This window comes from Homarus americanus, unplaced genomic scaffold (assembly GCF_018991925.1).
Source record: "Homarus americanus isolate GMGI-L3 unplaced genomic scaffold, GMGI_Hamer_2.0 scaffold4060, whole genome shotgun sequence".
NCBI lineage: Eukaryota > Metazoa > Arthropoda > Malacostraca > Decapoda > Nephropidae > Homarus > Homarus americanus.
In genome coordinates, this window is record NW_024746161.1 from 1,341,651 (window position 1) to 1,366,315 (window position 24,665).

The 24,665-nt window shown below is 40.1% G+C and overlaps 1 protein-coding gene across 5 annotated transcripts in view; it reads left to right on the forward strand.

Moving 5' to 3' along the window:
* The window catches only part of LOC121878940 (glycerate kinase-like), a 49,155-nt gene extending 37,802 nt beyond the window's left edge, over positions 1–11,353 (forward strand). The window contains exons 3-5 of one of the 5 annotated variants that reach the window (XM_042385376.1): positions 1,504–1,628; positions 3,373–3,425; positions 9,621–11,352. In XM_042385376.1, coding sequence (XP_042241310.1) covers positions 1,504–1,628; positions 3,373–3,425; positions 9,621–9,748 — 306 coding nt within the window. In that variant the 3' untranslated portion in view covers positions 9,749–11,352. Of the gene's footprint in view, positions 1–1,503; positions 1,629–3,372; positions 3,754–9,620 lie in introns of those variants that run through there. The other 4 variants (XM_042385377.1, XM_042385380.1, XM_042385378.1 and 1 more) reach the window with 4 other exon arrangements.
* Positions 11,354–24,665: the final 13,312 nt, after the last annotated feature.

Sequence of the window (24,665 nt, forward strand, 5' to 3'; positions counted from 1 at the left end):
GGTCTCTTTTGGAAGAGGACGCCTGAGAGGACCTATATCTCCAAGGAGGAGAAAAGAGCGCCAGGTTTTAAAGCAGCAAAAGACCGCTTGATGCTGCTGCGTGGCACGAACACTGCCAGTGACTTCAAGCTGAAGCCTATGCTGATTTCTCGCGCTGCCAACCCACGGGCCCTGAAAGGTTACTTTAAGGATCACCTTCCTGTCATTTACAAGGCAAACAAAAAGGCATGGATAACTGGCGCCATATTTAGCCAGTGGTTAAACGTGTACGCTGTCCCTGCACTGAAGGAATACTGTGCCAAGGAGAACCTTAACTTCAAAATTCTTTTGATCGTTGACAATGTTACAGCTCATCCTCCCGATCTCGACGACTTGCATGACAGTGTAAAAGTTGTATTCCTGCCTCCCAACATGACAGCACTGATGCAGCTTATGGACCAAGGCGTCATCGCCGCAGTCAAGGCTTATTATTTACTCCATACCACGGCCCAGCTGCTCAAGACTACAGACAGAGAAAATAAACCGACGATCCGAGAATATTGGCACAGCTTCAACATTCTTCATGCAATTGGCAACATTGGCAAAGCATGGGAAGAGGTTTCAAAAAGTTGCCTGAATGGTGTGTGGCATAAACTGTGGCCTGAGTGCGTCAACAGTTTTACAGGATTCATGGACTGTGAATAGGAATATCCTCAGCTTGGCTAGACAGGCAGATTTTGATGAGCTTGAATCAGAGGACGTCCTGGCATTCCATACAGAAGAGCTCACCAACGAAGATCTGCAACAATTAACAGAACACAGTCTCATTGAAGACGACGACGAAGATGAACCTCAACGAACGCTAACTTCAAAGAGGTTGACAGAATCATTGAACATGTTCCAGCAAGCAATGCAAATGCTTCTAGATGACGACCCAAACAGAGAACGTAGCTCAAAGGTTCAGCACAGAATTGAGGATAGTCTTGGTTGTTACACTGAGATCTATAAGGAGAAGATGAGTAGCACCAAGCAGTCAACACTGGATTCATTTTTTCGTCACGGGATGGCAGAAGCAGCTACTTCATAACAGCTGGCAGCCGAGGAGGAGCAAACAACAATAGAAGGAGGAGCAACCAGCGACGGAGGAACCCCAATCAGAGCAGTAGGAGGAGTAAACAGGCGCAGAGTCTCAGTGACTTGCCACCCTCCTCCGCTCCCGCCATCCTCCTCCTTCACTCCACTACCCACCACACTCACTCTACCACCTCCGCCCATCGGTGAGTATCAATACAAACTTAGTACTGTAGTTCTATATAGTATTCTCTATAGAAATGGCAATGATTTTCTATATATGTAACTTTATTCATGGGGCAAAGGGAGGCTCAGGAACGTAACCCGACGTTAAGCGAGGACGCCCTGTAGTTACTTTATTATGATTTCGTAGTGATTGTTAAGTGTTATGAAGTTTTATTGTGAACAAAGATTACCACTTACTCATGATTTTTTTTTATAATTCTCTTTCAGAAACTGCAGAACACAAAATTTGTTGGAGAAGTGATTTTTTTGTCAGGTGGCACAGACGGCATTGATGGTCCTACAGATGCAGCTGGAGCCCTTACATACTGGTGTTCCTCGGACCATGATGTGAAGTAAATTAATTATTTTATTCATAGTACAATATTACTGTATATTGTTTCTGTACCTGCATTTCATATGTGGTATCTCTTCTAATGGCTCATGTTCACTCTCTCCAATCACATTTGTGATTGCTCATGTTGTCATATTTTATGGTCAGTTGCTCATCACTGTGTCTCATAATGTTTTCACAAAGTTATTGTTTAGATCCAAGAGGCCTGACATTAGTGGCTATGATTTACCTGGCAATTACTCGTATCATCATTTACAAACATCATCCTGAAAGAGAGACTATAAACAAGAAAATTAGAGAGAAAACTGCAATGAGCACATCAGCTGGGGCACATCTCACCTTCCTCCTCAGGTTGGCTGTGATACCATTCTGCCATCAGTTTAATTTCATTCCTTGCCACACTGCATAAGTAATCTCTCTGTGCATTCCATCTAACATCTTTGGATATAGGTACAACACTTCCATTTATTTAACACTGTTTAAGGTACAGTATTTTGATTGAGAACGACACAATCTTCAGTGTTCGTGTCTACCTAAAGTTTAGTTTAATGCATATTATAAGTGTTAATTAGAGTTTGGTAATAATCTCATTTGGCCACAGCTGTTTATCCAGTAGCTGATTGGAAACCGGTAACATCCAGTTTGAGTCAAAATGTCAGCTGATTTCAAAGTGAAAAAATCTAGTCATTCTTTTGATGGTCTGTGCATTCCTGGCATACTGGGAGCCAGGCCTTGAGTTAGGAGGAAATAATTTGGTGTGGTGCAATAAAATTACAGGCATTTCTATTTTAGAGAATAGTTTTAGGGGTCTTATTGAGGTACAGTATTTGCTTCAGGATATATCCACCTGAAATTAATATTTTCTTTTGAAAGGATATTAAATGCTTCTCTTTTTCCCATTTTTGTTAGTCAGTGTTATTAGATTGGATTGTTCAGCGTGAGCAAGTAGGACATTTGGCCTTCTCCCAAATCTACATGATGACCCCCATACTTGTGTCTCACTGAGTGGGACTCCCACATAAAACGGAGTTTAAGTGCTGCAATCCCAGGTTTTTCACATGGATGGTATTGTTTAGGTTGAATAGCTCCTGTTATTAATATTGCTGTCTTTCATGACAGTCAGGTAAAGTCTTCTCATCTGATAAATTGTTTCACACAATATTTGGAATAATAATCATTAAAGTATACAGTAAACCTGATAGGGATGTAACATTGACCAAATTTAACATTGGTTGACAAGTTAAAATACCATCTTGGAGAATTAATGATGCCTTTGCTGGTTTTATATCATTATTTAAATTATTACAATAAAAGAAAAAGAAATACATAAAAAAGGGTACACTAACAAAACAAAATATTATACAGTAATACTAGTACAGTATACTACAGTATATAGACTAGGACTGGAGTTGGGAAGGTGCATGGTTCTCTTACACCTGGGAATGTGCACACACTTGGCGAAAGTTACTGCTTGTAGGGAAGGAAAAGTGCACTGTTTTTTTTTTTTTTTATTGGACTATAATTAACTTACAATACTTCCTGTATCAACCAATTAACATTATTTTCATAATCCTATCTTTACCATTTCTCCACTGATGAAACTTTTACTTAAACCTTGTTATTGGTTGTAATGTAGGAAGGACATTGCCAGTACGTTTACTGACTAGGCTTATCATTGAATAAATAAACACTACTTATGTTGAGCCTCACAGGCAATTTATTAATATTTTTTTTATTATCTGCAGATCCCAACTACAGGAGGCTAGACAGCAAGGCCTCAGTCCAGAAAACTTCCTAGGTGCAAATGACTCTTATTCTTACTTCACTAGTCTAAGTTCCAGCCAGTATCTTCTTAAGCCTGGTCATACTGGTACTAATGTCATGGACCTGCAAATCCTCTTTATTAAACCAAATTTTTCCTAGTTGGTCAAACCCAATTATTTTTGTAGTTCATACATTAGATCTTTTATAATTTTTGTAAAAGATATTATTAAGAATTGTTATTTTCATGTTGATGAATACAGTATAGTCTGCATTTACGCGGTCAATTGAACCCGTGGAGGCCCGCGTAAAACGAGAAACGCGTAAATGAAATAACAGAACATATGGAATTAATTGAAATAGAGACTGGGCCGACCCCCAAACTCCACTTTTTCCGACACAATACGTACGTTGTAGTAAAAATAACATCTTAATTTTATGATGGTATGCATACACAATTAATAATTAAGAGAAATATCAATAATATTAGGTTTTTTAACACTTACGTTAGTAGAAAAGCTGGGTCGGCACACGTGGATGGCGACTGGTTCCTAGGCAGAGGGCAGATTAGTTGCCCTCCGGTGAATCACTTTCACTTTCACTACTCGCAGAGGTTTGCAGGGCCTCCCAGACAAACCCCTCAAAGTCCATATCCTCACTGTCAATATCACTATCACTGACTTGGGCTGGCTGTGGTTGGTTGTGGGCAAGGAAGTCCTCAATACTACGTTGACGACAATCATTGATGTTGTCGAGATAGATCTGGATATATGGCTCCATAATTTTCGTCAGATGGTTATTAGACGCTTCATACCGATGCTTGTCTGGGTCGTTGTCAAGGATGAGCTTAATTTTCTCCCTCAACTCGATGATTTCCTTCACATTATCATGGCTTGGTCCAGGTAATTCAATGTTTTTCTTTGGTGGTGGGGGTCCCTCGGAAGCCATTGTGAGTTGTGAGGGGAATAGCGGGCACAAGAGAGAACTGTATACACGGACTGAGAATAATGAGACAGGCCCTGCTAGGTCAGCGACTTCTACCCTCTGGTGGCAGGGCACGTCATGTTACATTAGACCAATCACAGCTAGCGGCGGAGGGAATGCGTGGGTGGTAAGGATGTGTGGCCAAATCACAGTCCGATACGTCATATGACATCAGCGATAACATAAGAGCGGCCTAATGCACACCCCTCACCGCGCCGCTTCCCGCATATGGTCAAGAATGGACCGCGTGGGTAAAAAATGGCGCGGCGGTCTGGACCTCTCCAGTCGCTCGCCGCGTAAATGACCAAATTTACCGCATAATTAAAGCATTTTCATTCCGGCAAGGCACCGCGTAAATGACCAAACGCATAAACAAAAACCGCGTAAATGCAGACTATACTGTATAAGGATAAATTGCCATCTTGAATGTCATTATATAATAAAAACTTATAATGTATTGTATATGACCTAGACTGTATCAGGGAACATAGACACCTACTGTATATTGTAAGGCAGAAAACAGAATATATATAACAATATACAGGAGGTCCTCGGGTTACGTACGTCCAACTTACGAACATCCTCCGATACGAATGAGGTCTCCATAAAGTAAATGTAAATTTTAAGAAGCCTGCATAAGTACAACCGTTCAAAGTAATGTACGAGAACTAGTATGTGTGGCGGAGTGGCAGGGCAGAGCAGTGGGTGAGGAGCTGAGTGTCACCCAGTCATGCGCCTTGTGGTAGTGTCAATATGCCTTACACTCATCTCAGTAATGTGTGACCAAGTGCTCTTTTTTTTCTTTTTTCTTTTTTTTTTCTTACTTTTTTTTGTGCTCTCATCATGGCTCCCAAATGCAAATTTGATGTAAGTGATAGTAGTGCATCCAAGAAAAGGAAAACAATTACAATGGAAGTGAAAGTTGATGTAATTAAACGTTATGATAGAGGTGAAACACTGTCAGTCATTGGTAGTTTGGGGCTTCAGTCGGTCAGCAATCGGAACAATTTTGAAAGACAGACAAAATTCATGAACATGTAAAAGGATCTACACCAGTGCAGTCAACTGTGATAACAAAACAAAGAAGTGGATTGATAATTGAAATAGAAAGATTGTTAGTGATATGGGTGGAAAATAAAAATTGGCGGCATATGCCTCTAAGCCTAGACGTGATTCAGGAAACAGCGAGAAGCTTGCACGCTGACTTGAAGGCTTAACGTGGTAGTGAAAGTGCTGGGGAAGATTTTGTCGCTAATAGGGGCTGGTTTAATCGGTGTAAGTTAAGGGCAAATTTACAGAATATTAAAGTGCAAGGTGAAGCAGCTGGTGTGGCAGAAACAGATGGTAAGAGTTTTGGAAGTCATACAACATTTATGATGTTGTGAAAAACATTATAAATTCATGGGACATTTCAAATATTGCACATCAAAATGACATGGTCACAGAGAATGCTTAATGAGCAGTATATCATATGTGACATTAGGGGGCAGTGAAATTTTGCTCAAAGCTGCACTCTTCAGGCATTGTTCCTTATACATATCTAAGACTCCATGCCAAATTTGAAGCTGATATGTCGAGGTTTAGTCTGCCGCATTTTCTACTGAAATTTTTAAATTTACCTACAGTACTAGCCAAACAGCCGCTGTGGTGGTGCAATGTTCTGTTCAGTGTTTATCAACTTTTTTTTCATATCTCTTATTTCATTTAAGTTGTCTTGTTGCAGATGAGTATGGTGCTATGTCTATATTGATTATCAGCCTTTTCTCATTTCATTTCTCAATGTTGTGTTACTGTACTGTAATGTAGGGGAGACCTGGGTAAGTTGGCGCACTTGAAATTATTCAAATAGTTACCGTTAAGCAGTTCACACCGCAGTTTTTTATCACTATGATGGTAAACCAAGTGGTCCTGAGCATTGGAGTGGTCCCATTGGAAAGCAGATCAAGGAGTCTTTGTCTGAGCTTCCAGTTGTCGCCTTCCAGCCAGTCAGTTTCCCTGATTTCCCTGTGTTTAATGATGAAGTGGAGAAAGATCTGTCCTGGGATCAGAAATACCTGTATAGGATTTGTAAAGGAGTTATCACAGGTGTTGTTGAAGATGACTTGGCTGCTATTGAGCCAGGTCCTCCCTGTGTGTCAAGGTGGAACACCTTATGGAGTAGAATCCTCAGGCTGTATGTAGCAACATCAAGACCCAGCCATGAGTTGAAAAGAATTGTCATTACAATAATAAAGTTCAGTGCTCCAATGTGGTTTTACATCAAGATACACCCTTACGTAACACACGGCTCAAGGAACGTATTCCAGTCCCTGCTATATATGAAACACCTGAATAGTGAGGAGGAGACGATAGTGAAGAAGGCTGTCCAGAGAAATGCATACTTCGCCCACACAGATCAACTTCTTCTTGGTATGTGTGCAGATGAGGACATGACTGTTAGAGAAAAAGCTGTCTCAATGATAAGAAAAATTAGAGAGGAGAATCAGCAAAAGGAAGAATGCACTGGCAGATCTGAAGAGGAGGAGGAAGATTCTGATGCTGCTGTTGACGAGAATTTGTTAAACTATACTGATGAGGAGGGTAAAGATGGAGATGGGAATGAGGATGTGCCTCCTGTAGTCAACATGAGAAAGGTGGTGACTCCGAAACTAAAGTGGCAAGCAAAAAACTATCATTCCATGATTAACTGGAGGAATGAACTCAAGACTGAGCCTCCTTACATTGCTTCTCTGTCAAATCTACAGGTTAATGACATTCTTGAGACACCATTAGTGGTGCCCAAGTGGCCAAACAGCACTCAGGCGGTCGAGAGAGGCATAAAAGTGATGACTGAAGCTTGCACTGAAGTGACGGGATACGAATCGAGAGATGGATATATTAGGCAAAGATTATTGTCTAGGAAAATGATGCCAAGGTTCCGGACAAAAAAGAATTTCAATATGAACTTGTAGTGATTTTCTATACGGTGTACCTGTAAAATAACATGTGAATTAAATCGATGTCACCCATGTAAAATTTATCATTATCCTGGAAAACATTAAATGACACATAATTTTTGGTATACACTAAAAGTTGACAAAAAGTCGTTCGCGATGCGGCAGGGTAAGTATGCATGAAATGGCATGAAATTTTGCACAGGTGTTTGTTACAGCCATACAAACGATGCCTGAAAAGTGCAGCCTGCAACTCAAATAAAAGTGTTTTTTCCCTGCCCCCTAATGTGACATAGCTGCAGTGAATGGTTTAAACATCTTTTGGTCTTACCTCGCCCAAAAAACACTGTGAGCTAAGCAGACACTTACCCGTGACACCTTTGCTTCCTCATCAGTAAATATTAAAATTTTTGTAGGGAGTGCCTTGATAAACAAAATTATATTTTAGTATGCACTGTATAGTGTATATGGTTTGTCAGGTTCTTGTCATTGCAGCTGCTACTTCAGGATAATCCCAGCACTTCAGATAATATATTGAATAGTATTAGAATGGTTCACCGGATGAATTTGTAAAGAAAACTCTGAAAAATGGCACAACTGTCAAATGTATTGGGTGCCAGACAAAACCCCCAAGTTAATGCTTCTTAAGGTCAGTAGACTCAGACTGTGGGGGGGAAAACAGCTCCTCCCCGACTTACGACGGGGTTAGGGACCCAAATCCAGGTCGTAAGTCGAAAATACTTAAATAATACATAGAATGTCTCTTTTTCTTCTCAGCACCTCAAAACTCTCACTTTTAAGCTTGCTAGCCATTTTAAAGTGAATTACAAACGAAAATTTGTTTGTGTACTGACGTTGGGACTCGAAAATATGTAATTTGACAAAATTTTGGTACAACTGAGGCAGGTCGTAAGTGCGGGTGGTCGTAAGTCGGGGAGGAGCTGTATATATTCTGTTAATTATTTTTTTTTACATCCTTTTTCCACAAGATACAAAATTACACAATGTTGCAATATATTGCACAGGTGTACCCTGATGACCAACGCATATAAGGACCGGGAAAAGTCGTTGGATAGTGAATCAACAGTTATCGAAGCAATTAAGCCCATGAGAACATAACAAATTCAGGGCGTTAGGGATGCCCACCTCACAAAAACTCCCATCTACCCTGATATATCTTTGTAATGCAAAATGTCAAACAAGAAACTAAAGCAAGCATAATAAGATTTAAATAAGCAATGTAAAGGAAAATTTGAGATTGTTATATACCTGTGTTGAGAGTGATAGAGGTGGTCTAGGGTGGGAAGTTAAAGTCTCTATCACTCTTTGCTGGTCCATTGCCACTCTTATTATGCTTTATTATGCCTTATCACATCAAGCTGCCCAGCACAAGAGGAACTATCTCTTGGGCATTTAGGCATGATTGAGTAACACACTAAGTAGGAAATAAAAAAAAAAAACACAAAGTCAGAGACAATTGGGAGTATTTTCTGAAATTTAAAAAAAATTCAGGAAAATCAGTCCAATTTTTTATTTCTGGGTCTGAGAGCAAATTTCGATTATGAAAGAATGTGCAATTACCGAAAATTATGAGAAAATGGTGAGAAAATATTTCCAAACCTTTCTGCTCTGGGCCTGGGGACAAATGTTATGAAAGATTTTATCATGCTTAGCCACCCTCACATGCTGGGTGGGAAGACTGCTTGGATAAATGCTGTGATGTTTCTGCTCTGGGTCTATTTTGTCACTATTGTACTGTGCAAAAATAAATAGTTTTAAATGTACATACAATACTAATAAACCATTTTTTGTACTGTACTTTACTTTCACAGAAATTCATAATATACTGTATAGAAATATTTTGCATTATAACCCTGTCATAACCTTTGACACCCTCTCATAAATCGACATTTCCATCAGTTTACTTCAACAGACTTGCAGATATTCCACCAACAGATCACCAAAATACATAGTACAGGTAATATAAAATTATTGAGGACAATCAGACATATAACATCAAGTTGAAGGACTTGGTACACCATACAAAATACCAATGTATGTTTCACCAAAGACTATGCCTTATTTAATACATAGATAGTATACCGTCAAAATCTTTGTAACTTGAGTCAAACCAAAGTGACTTGTAGGCAGTACACAAGTACAATTACTGCAAAAAATATTAACAGCCTTTAATTTTTCACATGATATTCATACAAAAACTTATTTTCAAGAATGAATAAAACACGTTTACAGAAAAAATGTTTTATTCTACTACTATCTAGTACTAATTCATATTTCCCTCATTTTATTACCAGTTGAAGTCTTCTTGGCATGGATTCTGCTGATATTTGAAAATACTCTCCATCCATCTCAATCTCCCACAGGCGCTCGATTTCCTCCTGTGTTGACAGCTTCCGCTTCATCTCGTGCCATACATTCTTGATGGGGTTTAAATCTGGTGACTTCCCAAGCCACTCCAGCAATGGAATAGCCCTTTCATGAAGCTAAGTTGTCACATTTTGACCTGTAACAGGGGGCATCATCTTGCATGAAGAATGTGGACTGGTGAAGTCGATAATAATCCATTAAATGTTTTTCCAAGACAGTCTTGTAGCGATCAGAGTACATTGTCATGTTTTGGGGGAGGAAATGGAGGCCAGCACGACCACGTTTTCCACTGAACGCTCCCCACACCATCACACTTGCAGTATTGTTTCACGGTTTTAATGGTGTAACGAGGATCATCCCGGCTGGTGTTGGTGGGCCTTCTGATTGTCCGTTTCCCTGCAGTAAGGACGCAAAAAGTGTTTTCATTGGACCACATCACAGAATTCCATTGTTCTTTGCTCCAGTGCTGGTATTTTCTTGCAAAAAGCAAGCAGCTGATGTGTTCTTGCTCGCATCATTACTACAAGGAGGAAAGTAAAAAACCTCGATACCTATTGTCAAACATTACTAAATAAAACTGCAAATACGATTTTCCAGTGTCTCGTTTCAGTACAATGGCGATAGATAGCAGCAGGAAAATTAGGCATTTTGGGCCTAAAACCCAAAATTGATGTAGGTAGGACACCTCCAATCTAAAAATCAAGGTTATTCCTGAAATTTACTCTTAAAAATACATCATTTGATAACCCACCGTTAGAAAAATAACTAAAGTTGCACTTCGACTCCTGAAATTGACACACCTTACACCACACACTGCTGGCAATCCTTTACAATGTCGTTTTGTAGATGTTCCATCATGGCATCTATAATGCTCTCAAGTACTTTACATACTATGCTGGTCAGGCTCGCTGGTCTACAGTCATTCGCGGAATCGGTAGTTTAGACAATTATAAGACATTTTTCTTCTATAACATTTCTTCCGTTCATGATTGCTTTCCAAGAAAATCGCAGTAAATTGTTGGAAAATCATCTTATTTTTTCTAAGTTCTTGTTGAAAGTTGATTTTTTTTTTCCGATGGTTTTGGTGTGTTTTTCATGATTTTGGTATTCATTTCTACCGCAAATCACTACTTTTTTAACTACTGTACTTTATCCAACGATAATGGGGGACCCCAGTGGGAACCAGGGGTTTTGGATGGGGGAAAATAACAAAAAGTAGTAATTTGCGATAGAAATGAAGATCAGAATCATCCAAAACTAACCTAACCCTAAACCTAAACCAACCCAACCCTAAACCTAACCTATCCACCTGTGTGCTTAGCTTCATTAGACTCCTCTTCTTAGACTTGGGAATAAAAATTCTTCTCGGACAGTTCCAAAGGTATTTTTCATCTCAGTAACTACAAGGCTTGTTATACCTTACTTTTACTTTTATCCTCTTCACCATTGATTGGCTCGTTAGCCGCTTGGGCGATCGGTCACGTCTCTGATTACTTTTCCTTTTTTTTATCCTCTTCACCAAAAGATCGGCGCGTTAGGCGCTTGCGCGATTGGTCACATCTCTGTTACGCACTGTTGGCAAGTACGTACTGGACATGCACCGGCTCCTGAATGTACCTGAACCCGCTCCAGTGTTGGTCATGTCTTGTCTTGAAAGAGCTCACACACGATGCCGTCAAAACACTTTCTGGTAGAATTTTCCAAGAGTTCACAACTCTCACTCCGAAAAAGTTTGCCCTCACAGTTTTCTGGACTTGCGGCTTCTTCAATCTTGAGCTGTGACCCCTTGTGGGGCGAGCATCCGCTAGCTCCAAGTAAGGACACTCGACTGAGTAGTGCCCCCTGAGATGCTTATACACCCCAACTAGGTCCCCCCTTGCCTGTCTGTAGTATAAGCTAGGCACCTCTCTGGTGGCCTTCCTTTGAAAATTTTCAACCAACTGACAGTCCCTAGCATATCTCGGGGACCAGACGGGGTGACAGTACTCCAGATGGGGAAGCACTTCACTCTTGAAGATCGTTACGAGGGACGGACCGTCTAGATATCTGAACGACCTTCTTATAAGACCCAATAATTTATTTCCCTGATTTACTTTCTTCTTGCAATGGCCCGAGAACTTCAGCTCATTGTCAACATACACACCTAGGTCCTTCTCACACACAGTCTCAAATAGTGCAGTTTCTTCATCCTGTTGGTGTATAATATGGACACGAAGTAGTACCTAAAGCTGTGTATTCTTATACAGTGACCCCTCGTTTAACGAACACCTCGGTTAACGTAATTTCGATTAACGAACTGCCTTCCACAAGGATCTTCAATTCGGTTAACGAAAAAAAATTCGGTTAACGAAGTTCTTACGAACCGACCTCAACATGTTTTCGCTTGCACTGACCGGGCAACCAGCTTTAGTATCAGTCCGCCAATACATTAATCGGTTCTAGGCTTAAATTCCTTACTATTTTAGTAAATATCAAGAAGTTTATACTATTCAATAATTTTAAAAGTTTAATATTCAATTTTTTAGTCATTTTAACAATTATTGAACATAATTGAAGGTAAAGTGACTAGTTTAATGCGCGGCATCCAGCCTCTTAACACAGCAAACAGGAGTTAGTCTCTCTCTGTTTTCACTGGAGGTAACATCTTGCTTGAGACTCTCTTCAACTAAACGCTTTTTTCTGTGTTTCCAAGCAAATTATTGGTCATTTTGAAATATATTTTACATATTGACAATATATAATGCAGTGCAGTGTTGATTTGAAGAAAATATTCTTGAATTACAGGTAGTTCTGCTGTAACGCGATAATTGTGTTCTTGTAAAATATCGTGTTATAGAAAATCGCGTAATAGAAATAACAGGGCTTATGGAGAAAATAGGGTTAGGTGCAGATTACTCGAAATCGAAAAAATTTAGTAGTTAGCCTAACAAAAAGGATAGCACAGTCTAAATAAATGTTACATTCATATCTAATAATGAAATCATACAGTAAATGTAACACTTTACTTGATGGGGGAGAAGGGTGATTTTGAGGTTGATAAAATCGAGCTTCTCTTCAAGTGTTATATCCTTTCTTTTACGATCATCACCGGGAATTCTATCACCAGAACGCTTCTAGTTGATATTCTTCTTTACTATATTCACAAAATTGGAGAAATAGTAAGCAAAAATCGCGTTATAGCAAACAAGCGTTTGCGTTATACAAATATCGTTCCTAATTCATAAATCGCGTTAGAGCAAATTCGCGTTATCAAAACGCGCTATAGCAGAACTCACTGTACACCAAGAGAGCTAAAATTTTATGGGTGAAATGGCGCCATGGGGTGACTTCTCTTCCACCCCAATGCCTTCTCTTCTTCCTTCTCCTCCACCCCCATTCTAAATCCCATCATCATCATCATCATCCAGGAGCCTTCTACATACACACCTCAAAGTAAGTGAACTTTTCTACCATTTTTGTTGAATTTAGGAAATTTTCGGTGAGCTGGAACCAATTACCCAAAAACCCATTGAAACAATGGTTTCGGTTAACGAACGACCTTCTGGAACGGATTGAGTTCGTTAACAGAGGGGTCACTGTATTACTCTATTAATTATGTTTAGTAAAGTATTACAGAACATGTATTAATCCTATGTAATATTTCCATTTATTATGCACCATGTTATGTATGTGAATTGTCATATTTACATTTTATGTATTCAGCTTGTGAATGCTGGCATCTGTACATGCCAGCGCGGAGTGATACAGGGAGTTGAGATCACTAGTCCTTATGGTGTGGAAGCCAGTTTCTTTGTTCCTCTGTATTCATCTCCCATACGAGAATAAGAACCTATTTTCAAGATGATAAGTGTTTGTGTATACCCTCAGTAGTGTAGAACATTTTGGGGGTACCAAAGACAAACATAGAGTTGGGACATATGATATGCCTCCTTACCGTTGGTATGCCCCAGGTGCATCCTCGAGACATATGATATGCCTCCTTACCGTTGGTACGTCCCAGGTGCATCCTCGGGACATATGATATGCCCCCTTACCATTGGTACGCCCCAGGTGCATCCTCGGGACATATGATATGCCTCCTTACCGTTGGTACGCCCCAGGTGCATCCTCGGGACATATGATATGCCTCCTTACCGTTGGTACGCCCCAGGTGCATCCTCAGGACATATGATAAGCCTCCTTACCGTTGGTACGCCCCAGGTGCATCCTCTTACACTTCGTGACATTGAATCTCAGCAGCCATTTCTTCGACCATTCTTGGAGCCCACAGAGGTCCTTCTGCATCTCTTCACAGTCCGCTTGGTTCTTGATTTCCCGAAATTACTTGACGTCATCGGCAAAAATTTGTATGAAGGAGTGTACGTCAGGCATGTCATTTATGAAACAAACAAACAACAGCGGGCCCAATACACTGTCCTGTGGTACCCCGCTTGTGACAGGTACGGATGATGATTTCATGCCATTAATCACCACACACTGCTTGCTGTCATGTAGAAAGTCTTCTATCCACGCTAGGACATTTCCCTGAATTCCATACCCTTCCAGTTTGATTTTCAGCCTTTCGTGGGGTACACTGTCGAAAGCCATGGCATAATCTAGGTAAGTATTGGCGATATTACCACCCCATTCCCGAATATGGGTCCAAATATCCAATACCTTGAGCAATTTCGTTAAGCAGGAGCGCCCCGGCATAAAACCGGAAGTTCCATCGCGGCATCTCTGATAATACTCTCAAGTACTTTGTATATTATGCTGGTCAGGCTCACTGGTCTATAGTCGTGGAGTGACGATCACCGTTCTTGAAGATAGGAGTCACATAAGCTACTTTCCAATCACTGGGGACCTTTTGTTCGTCCAGGCATTTACAAAACAGGATCTTCAGGGGTTCGGCAAGCTCGTTGCTCAACTCTCTTAGCACTCTAGGATACACCATGTCAGGGCCGGGACTCTTATGGACCTTTAGCTTTGACAGTAAATTTTTAATACTCTCTTCTGTGAACACAATGTGGGTCAGTGCTGTGTCGAACCGTCTGTCCTCAAACGCAGGAAGGTTAATCGCATCCTCTCTTGTGAACACCGAGGAAAAGATGTTCAATGCCTCAGCTTTATCCTGGTCAGTATCTGCGTAACTACCATCTTCAAGCCTCAGGTTTGATATTCCTACTCGCATTTTTAATTTCGACTTTGCATAGCAGTAAAATGCCTTTGAGTTTGACTTGATCTCGTTTGCAACCAGCCTCTGGAACTCCTTTACAGCCCTTCTACACTCTATCTTTGCTTGGTTTCTGGCTCTTGCATACATCCTCCTGTCCTGCTCATCATTTGATCGAACCCACGTCTTGAATTTCTGGGTTTTCTTCTTAACTTAGTCGACCGCTGCATGGTTCATGTGTAGGGATCCCCCTCGTATTCCTAGAGTCACTGGGTTGGGTATATATTTAGCGATCAAATGGGTCACTTTACTAGTTATGATATTCAGCGTAGTGTCTGCATTCTTGTGCCTTAATGAGTCAGGCCAGTGGATACCCCTCGTCTCTTCCCTCATCCTGTTGTAATTTCCCTTGTAATATTTGCACCTTGGCCTGGCCTTATCTTGAACTAGGTAACAGGTAAATATGAATGACAACTCTATATGGTGACTGGTGCCAACTGGGGCAAGGTGTTCCAGTTTTGCCACCATAACCTCCTCGTTTGCTATGATGAGGTCTAGTGGCTTGAGTGTTTGCTCCCCTCTGTAATGTGTCGGTGTAACGACCACGGTCGTACACTTCAGTTAACGCCAAAATCAAATGATTCATATTACGCTCAATAGCCCACAAAACATGTACCTCTGCTTTTATTTTGAGTCCTCCATCTGAGGAGTCCGTTTTCTCATCACTTCAAGACGCCTCAGTCCTCCGTTATCCCATTTTCTCTGACTTACTGAAACCAACCTCTCTATATAATGAATTTGAATGTGAGAGAGAACACTGTAGTGGACGTCTCCCCTACAAACTGCGTAGCAGCCCACCACCTGCTATCACATTCCAACGTGCCGTTGCTTACCAACGAAACTGTTCACCGGCGACTTCTCGGGTTTTCCCACCATAACTCATAGCGGCTGCTGGGTATATAAGCTCTGTCTCTCCATTGAGATTCATTCTGACCATTCTTCCTGAACAAGCAACACCTCCTCCGCCGCTGCCTGGCTGCCCCTCGCACCTCCTCGTCTGCCTGGCGGTCCTCGCTCCCGCCGGCGAGCATGGCGACCCACCAGCTGTCCTTCCCTGAGCTTCCTCACCAACCAACTCTCATTCTGGCCCATCTTCCTGAACACGCAACACCTCCTCCAGCAAGCTCCTAGCTGTCCAGCATTCATTCAACCAGGAAGGCCAGCAACAGGCAACATCTTCTCTAACGAAGCTCCTGCACATCTACCTCTTTCAACAAGCTACTCACCGAACGTCTCTATTGACCAGCTCCTCACCACACGGCATCTCCAGCACCAGACTGTCTATCATATAACTTATATTATACAAGAAAACCACATTAGAGTTTCCTTCCATCCTGAGTGCTAGACTACATTAATATCTCGTAACCCTACAACACCTTTGTTTTGAGTCAACTTAGATATGTCTGTTTACAGTTGGAACATTCAAGATCCATTGTGAGTGGTGTTGAACGCTTCAACTATCCTTATTGTTAGTAAGACGTGTCAAGTAAGCGAGTGTTGAGTTTGCCAGTTAGAGTGGCGTATTTTAGGTCGTCCGTGGGGATACCCATGGGTGTCTGATCACTACTGAAGTTATATTATTTTGTCGCCCCAACATCAGAGAATCTGATGTTCATAGTTTAGTTAGTGTCAGTTGTCTATTTTAGAAAGTTATTAATCTTCTGAACAGTTCCTGTCAAACTCAAAATTCTCCAAGACTTAACGGCCGTTTGACCGGGGATGTGGTTTGCGGTCAGGTCAATAGAGTTGCGAACGCATATATAACTTCAATTCACCTCTTTACTGACAAACTCAACCTCTGATTAAATCATAAATATAGATGTAGAAAATTAGCCTGATCTGTGACACTGACGGTCACAGCTAGGTGTCCAACGACTACCTATTGTTAGTGAAATTTGTCTTTCTAGTAGGAATATGCCCTCAGGCCCGTATATATGCAGGCGCGCGAGGAGAAATCACTCCTTCTGTGATTTCTCCTCCACGTCTCCAGGTATGTTCACGTGCGTTCCACGCCGCCATATTAACTCAGTTTAACTTAGTCATTTTTGTGAATACCAGTGTTCATGTTTTAACATAGTACCTTCAGTGCCAAGTGAGTCAAGTAAAGTAGAGGTCTAGCTATCGTCTGAACCGGTGCCAGACGTATGTTTTGTATAGTGAAGTTAAATATTCACTCCTGTGATTTCTCCTCCACGTCTCCAGACGCTGTTGTGGGGGTTAGCAACACTCCTGAGGTTCGAGAGCCGCCTTGGCAGACGCCACGGCCCACCGCCACGAGTCAACTTTTCCCGGGCCAGGCGCTCCGAGCTAGCGAGCGAGCCTGTAAACAATTCTGTCCCACTGACTCCGTCATATGATCATGGTCTATCTACTGTTCTTGGTTATATGTATGGAGCCGTATTAATATCCATGCTTAGGGATGACTAGCAGAAATATAGTCATCCTAGGTTAAGTATTGAACCCCTGAATGAGAGTTCAAGGTACCAGGTGGTGCCTTGTGAAATGATAAGAAATATGGTATGTTACTAATTGTGGAATTGCCCAGTGTGTTATGTATTCATCTGTAGTACCCATGAAAGAATAACCTGAGAGTATCATGCTCTAATCAAGAAGTGGAGAGGTAATTTGTTACTTGTTAAAGTAAGACCTGAGGGTCCAGTGATGGCTTGTGAATAATAGTACGGAATCTCATGTATCAAGGTAATGATATCCCAATTGTCTAATAAAGTTGTGGGGTATGAGATTGTTTGGTTCACACTCAGGATGGGTTGGAGAAAGGAAACTCACAATGTGCTCTCTATATACATGTTGTATTGGATGTACAATGCAGCTTGGTGCTGGGAAGGCAGCATGGTTACAAGCGTGATGTAGAGAGAGCTGGTTGGTGAGGACGCTCAGAGAAGGACAGCTTGTGGGTCGCCATGCTCGCCAGCGGGAGAGAGGACCGCCAGGCAGGCGGAGGAGCGAGGGCCGCCAGGCAGCGGCAGAGGAGGTGTTGCTGGCTGCGGCTGTAGGTAGAGAAAGAGGCAGATCACCACGAGGTCAGGTCTTAAATAGCGGGGGTAGGCGTGGCTTAGCAGTTGACCCCCGCTCCGTGGTGTATGGCGGCGCTGGTTGACCTAGACCACGAGGCATACACTGGGGAATTGGTGGGGTCGGCTAGGCAGCGACAAACAGCGTTTGTAGGGGAGAATTCCACTACAAAGTAATGAGTATTTGGAGGTGTTGAATGAGGTAATAAGTTCTTGAAGTGTTTGATGACGTAATAAGTTAATTGCGGTTCTGTTTAGCCTGAGTGAATCTAAGGTGCATCTTCTCCACTCACTTGTTAATAAATATTGAACTAGTAAACTACGAGTATCACCACTCTACTCCTTCTACACATTGGTTCCCAGAAAATAATACTTACTCACGTGCCTAGACATCTACCACACTACCCAACAGCTTTCCATGAGTTATGTTGTATAATGAAAAGTCTGGGTGGTGGCAGCTACCCTTTGTAAGTATAAAAAGTGTTATACAAAGAATAACATGGTTCCCCAGACTAACCCATGTATAAGAAAGACATAAAACAAAGTATACTTCCGAAAGGTAAGAACATTGAAACTGAGAATATAATATATATATGAAAGGAAATGAAAAGAAAGAACATTGACTTGGAAAACATAAGCAGAGAAGCATAATAGTTACTTATATAAGAATATAAGGTATATAGAGATAAAGAACATATAAGAATAAGTATATATATATGTAAAGAATTGAAGAAGGATAAGTATATAAAACAGGGTACTCATTGGAAAGAGTGCTACACACAACCTATAAGTATATGAATAAATAGAATACTAACAGAAAAGAACAGCTGGATGGTAGATTATTGAAAAGAGAAAACTCGGCCTGTTACATCGGGTCTCTAACATGTTGGAACAGAAAATTATCTCAGAGTTTCTACAAAAAGAGTTGCAGGGTTATTCAAGTCATTTGGGGTGAACTCGTTTCCCCAGTTGGTGTCGCCATAGTTAAAGTCCCCCATGATAAGGAGGTTGCTTGGGTTGAGCATCGCAGCATTGTCTATTAAGGCTCTTAAGTTCCTTTGATTTAGTGGTCACAGTTTGAGGATCTGTAGATACACCCGACAATAAGTAAGGCCCTTCCCTTTAGTTCAATTTTACACCACTTGGACTCTTCAAAAACATCCTCTCCCTATACCCTCGCCTGGCTGGCTCTAAGGTCTTGCCTAGCATAGATAACCACACCCTTCTTGCGATTTTCTTGAGAAAGGTTCGTAAATGAGTCATATCCAGCAATACTGAACTCACATTCCTCTGGGTCGATTCTCCTGTTCTTGTACAACAGTTCTACAACTACAATATCTGGTTGGTGTACCTTCAGTAGTGTTTCAAACTCCTCTCTCTTATCAAGGAACGTGTCAGTATTGCCGTACATGACATTTATGCTAGAATTTGTTCTCGGTAACGTCTGTGCTCTTCGTAGTAACCCCGTCACCCCCCCCCCCCCATTCTCAGAAGCTGCGGCATTTGCTAAGTACACTGTATTTTGCAGGGTGTGGCTAGAAATGTTGTGGGGGTTTTTGATGTTTAGGTTCTCACTCAGGATTGGGTGGAGAAAGGAAACTCACAATGTGCTCTCTATATACATTGGTCGCCATGCTCTCCGGCGGGAGCGAGGACCGCTGGGCAGGAGGAGGAGGTGTTGCTGGCTGGTTGGTGTTTTGGTAGAAAGAGACAGGTCGATACGATACGAAGTCTTTAGTTAAGAGGTGAAAGAAGATTATTAGGGGTTGAAGGAAAAGTGGTGAAACTGAAATACAGTAGGAGTAGAAAGAATCTGGGCTCAACCAGATCGCTTCATCTTTCTTATTGGTGTTTTGTCTTTGTTCTGCTCCCTTGGGTCGTCAGACCTTTGTATTAATATTGGTTTATTTATATAATGCTGCTTATTATTATTATTTTTATTATTGTTGGAGTTAGTGAGCCCGCCCAGGTCCTTGTGTAACTGGGAGGGTAGCCACATTTTTTTTTTTTGAGGTGTTAGTTAAGTGTTAGTTGTGTTAGTCTAAAGGTACACTGTATGGAGAGGCCTGCCAGGTTCTTAGTGGAGCTGGTTGGTCACTCTCATCTTTATTCCTCTAGTAATGTTTTATGTAGAAATGTGTATGTTGAGGCAGGAGGTGGTTCAATTACTTCTTCCTGGCTGATATAGCTGGGAGGGTAATCACATTATTATTATTAATATTATTAATATTTTTTTATTTTTTTATTTATTTTTTATTTAATTTTTTTTTGAGTTAGTGAGCCCGCCCAGGTCCTTGTGTAGCTGGGAGGGTAGTCACATTTTTTTTTTTTACTAAGATGTTAGTTCAATGTTAAATGTTAAATGTTAAATATTAGTTATGTTAGTCTAAAGGTACACTGTATGGAGAGGCCTGCCAGGTTCTTGTGGAGCTGGTAGGTCACTCTCATCTTTTATTCTCTCTATTAATGTTTTATATGTATATTGGGGCAGGAGATGGTCCAATTACTTTCTTCCTGGCTGATTTAAACCAACTGTGTTCTTGGAATTCTTCGTTGTCTATATTATTTATCCAGTTTTGATATGTTTCTGTGTTAAGTTCAGTCACTTTTTTCCAAATATTTACAGCTTTGTTGTGTATATCTACATTGATTCCTAAGAGGTTTGCTCTCTTGTGTAGCTGTTCATTATTGATGTGGTCTGTATATTTTATGTTATATATAAATCTGAGGGCTATATTTTGTACTGTTTGTAACCTTTTAATGCACGTTTTACTAAGGGTGTTCAATGGGATGGGTGGGTAATCCATAATTTATTTGACAAGGGCAATATAAATCTTTCTTTTGTTATTAATGCTAAGGTTCTTAAAGCGTTTTATTTTTGATAATCCTATTCTTGCCTGTCGTTCTTTATCTTTTAAGTATGTTATATATCCTCTTTTTGTTAGTTTTAATCCAAGCATCCTGCCTTCAGTGTCGTATGGGTATAGTTCCTGGTCGACTATTACTGGACTTGTTTTAATCTTGGCTATTGGTATTATCTTGAATTTGTTCTTATTTGTCCTGATTTTCCATTTTTTCTCAAAATCATTTGTGTTTTTTATCGCTCTTACCGTGTAGAGTGCCATAAATTGAGTTGATTTTCCTGGGTATGATACTATTTGAGTAATATCATCAGCAAACATTACATATTCGCTAAAGGGGGTAGGTTGAGGTGTGTCTGAAATATAAATTGTATATAGTGTTGGAGAAAGGCATCCTCCTTGAGGTACTCCACTCTCAAGATTAAACATAGTTCCCATAAAGTTTCCAATTTGAATTTGTGCTCTCCTATCATCTAAATAGTTACACAATATTCTTAGCAAGTATTCGTTAAGTCCCAGTTTTAATATTTTATATTTCAAGCCTAAATGCCAAACTTTATCAAAAGCCTTAGAAACATCCCTTAAAATTATATTGATCTGGTTACCCTTGCTTTTTTCTATTGCAATTATTTCCGTTATTGTAGCTATTGCAGTTAGGGTATTTCTATTGGGCATAAATCCATGTTGTCTGTTGTTAGTTTTCCCATGTTGTGTTAAAAAGGCTATAAGTCTTGAATTTATTATTTTTTCCAATAGTTTCCCGGTAATTTCTAATAAAGATATTGGCCTGTAGTTTAATATTTCCTTATTGTCCTTACCCTCCTTAGGAATAAATATCATTTTAGCATATTTTAGTTTGTCTGGAAAGTAACCAGTTATTAAGCATGCGTTATAAATGTTTAATAGTGTATTTAAAATGTTTTCAGGTAGATTCATGATCATATTTCGTGTAATACCTGTGAGCCCAGGGGCTTTTTCCTTAAATTTCCTCAGACAGTGCATCATTTCTCCCATGGTTATTATTTGATTATTAGGTAATAAGTTATAGTCTATATATTGCCTTGGGGTGATTCTATGTATTTGTCTTCCCATTTCTTCTTCTATCCTTTCTTCGTGTTCACTATCAAAATCTTCATTTTCCTCATCTGATATTTTAAAAACTTTTACCCATTCCCTTTTGAATGCTGACTCTTGTTCATTTTCCTCGTGCAGTTTTGTTCCATTTTGGTCTTTAATGTATGGTGTTTTTTGCTTGTTGTGCCCCATCATCTTGTTTATGGAAGTCCAAAATGTTTTTGTGTCTTTAGTCATGTCAGCCGCCATTATAATATCATTCCATTTTTTATTGTTTGCTTCCTTACATGCGTCTCTTAATTTTATCTGTAGTGCTATCTGTGTCGTATATAGCCATCTGTTACTGCCGTGTCTTTCCATATACCTGTTTATTTCATTGTAATAGGTCTGGATTAATTTAACTTCTTCTGGTAGTCTGTTGTTGGGTAATGTTCTAAAGTGTGAAGTAGGAGTGTGTTTGGTTATAGATGTTTTTATTGCTGAGTGCAGTCTGTCCATTTCTGAGTCTATGTCTTCTGTTGTTTTCCCTTGTAGGTTAATCGAGTGGTGATTACCTAAGTCGTCTTTGAAGCTGTCCCAGTCTGTTTTACTCATTTTCAGTCTCTTTTTTATTGGTATCTGTATGGGGCTTGTTGACAGTGTTAGTATAATTGGCAGATGGTCACTGCCTGTAAGAGGTCCCTGTATTATATGGTAATTGAAAAAGGCTTTGTTGTTGGTAAAAATTTTGTCTGGTGTCGATTGTGTATTGTGATTTCTCCAGGTTGGAAAGTTAGGACCCAGATGATTGATTTTCCCTAAATTTATTAATTGATTAAGGGCGTTTCCCACGACGTTATTATTTGTATTGTCAAAAATCCTATGTCTGGCGTTAAAGTCTCCTAAGATGTACATCGGATGACTATTGTTAGCCAATTTTAATAGGTCTTCTATAGGTAAGTAGGGTCGTCTCGGTGGGAGATAAGTAGTAGCAATAATTACGTCTCCTTGAGTTGTATTTATTTTTATTGCTAGAAATTCATCCTGGAAGTCATCAATTAGTTTAAATTTTAAGTTTCTTTTAACCGCTATCGCTACTCCGTCATTTTTCTCGCCCGATTTATTTCTTTGGTTTACATAATAGTTAAAGAGTTTTATGTTGTTGTTTTCTGTCTCACCGTGACTGTTTATTAGTATAATGTCAGGGTCAATTTCTTGATATATATTACTTAGGTTAATTCTCTCGGTCTTCCAGTTTCTTACGTTGTGTTGTATTATTCTTAAAGTTCTTACTGTTTGTCTATTGTCCATTATTTCTTATACTTGGATTGTGACTGTTGAAGTGGAGACCTATCATCCTGTTTCCCGCTTCTGACTCTTCTAAACTCTGACGGGTCTACTATTTTAAAGTCATTGGTCGTAATCTTTAGTTTGTCCGTAGTAATTAGTGACCAGACATAATCTTCACTTAGGGATTTTTCTTGATATGTCCACTTGTATATCCCTCCTTCACAGTTTTTTACTATTGTCCCTCCTGTTGGTCTCGATGTTGGGATTCCATGTTTTGTTGTAGTGATAACTTTTAATCCAATATCTTCAGCAGATTCAGGTTGTATATTGTGTTCAGTTTCCATCTTATCTTCTCTCCTCCTACTCCTTTGTCTTATAGTCTGTCCTTTTGTTATTTCTATCTTCTCTTTGTCACTTCTAGTCATTTGTCTGGGATCTCTATCAGTCGCTTGTGTTCCTTGTGTATCAGCTGTTGCTCCTTGCTCAAACCTTTGTTTGTCTAGCTGTAGTCTTTCTCTCAGTTCGCTTGCATATGTTGCCTGAAATAGTTTTTCGGATTGTGGATTCTCTGGAAATATCATCTCTGGTAGGCTATTCAATTTAAACATTTTCCTTAATTCCTCATTGTATGATCCGGGTGCAATGATATTGTGCAAATGTGCATGGATCATACTAATCATTACCTTATCATGTATTGGCTCACTTAGGTTTAATATGGTGGATTCTGGTCTATGAGCCTCTTGGACCGCTCTCTTGGCTATTTCGACGTATGTCGTATCCTTCTTGTCTTGTTCCTTTTTCCTTGTTTCTTGTTCCTTGTACTTTATCATGTGTTTTTTTATTGGGCATGCCATTGCTAACGTCCTATGTCCTATGTATGCATTCCCGTTTCTCTTACAGTTGAGACAGCCAACATGTGTATTCTTACATTCAGTGTAGGTATGGTCGTCGCCTGCACAATCTGAGCAGTACTTTTTTTCTTTTTCCGGACAGTCTCTCGTTGTGTGTTCTTCATATTTGTAGCAGGAGAAGCAAGTTTGCAGGCTGATGAATGTCTCCTTCTTTATTTGATGTGGTGTGACTGACATGTTGAATATTAGAAAGCCCTGCTGTAAAACTTTCTCAGCCATTGACACTTCTTCAAAAGTAATCTTAAAAACATGAGTATAGTCTTTTATCTTAATGACTTCTTCAATCTTCATCCACCTGTTTTGGCGTTCCAGTTCATCCTTCAGGTCTTCAGATGTCTTCCTCCCGATCTCTTGGTCGACTTGACGAACGAAAACTGATCTTTTTGCTTTTTGTTCTGGTGGCATGACAACAACAAGGCCTTCATTGTAAAATATATCTCTGGCTTCTTTTGAAAGGATTTTATCTGAATCAAAGTCATCTTTACAGATTACTTTAAAACCTTCATTGGTGCTGAATATTCGTGTTAGTGGGACTTTCAATTTGTTGTAAGTGATTTCTGCCACTTTTCCCTTTCCAATAGTGTCCCTTATCTCTATGTTTTATTCTAATGCT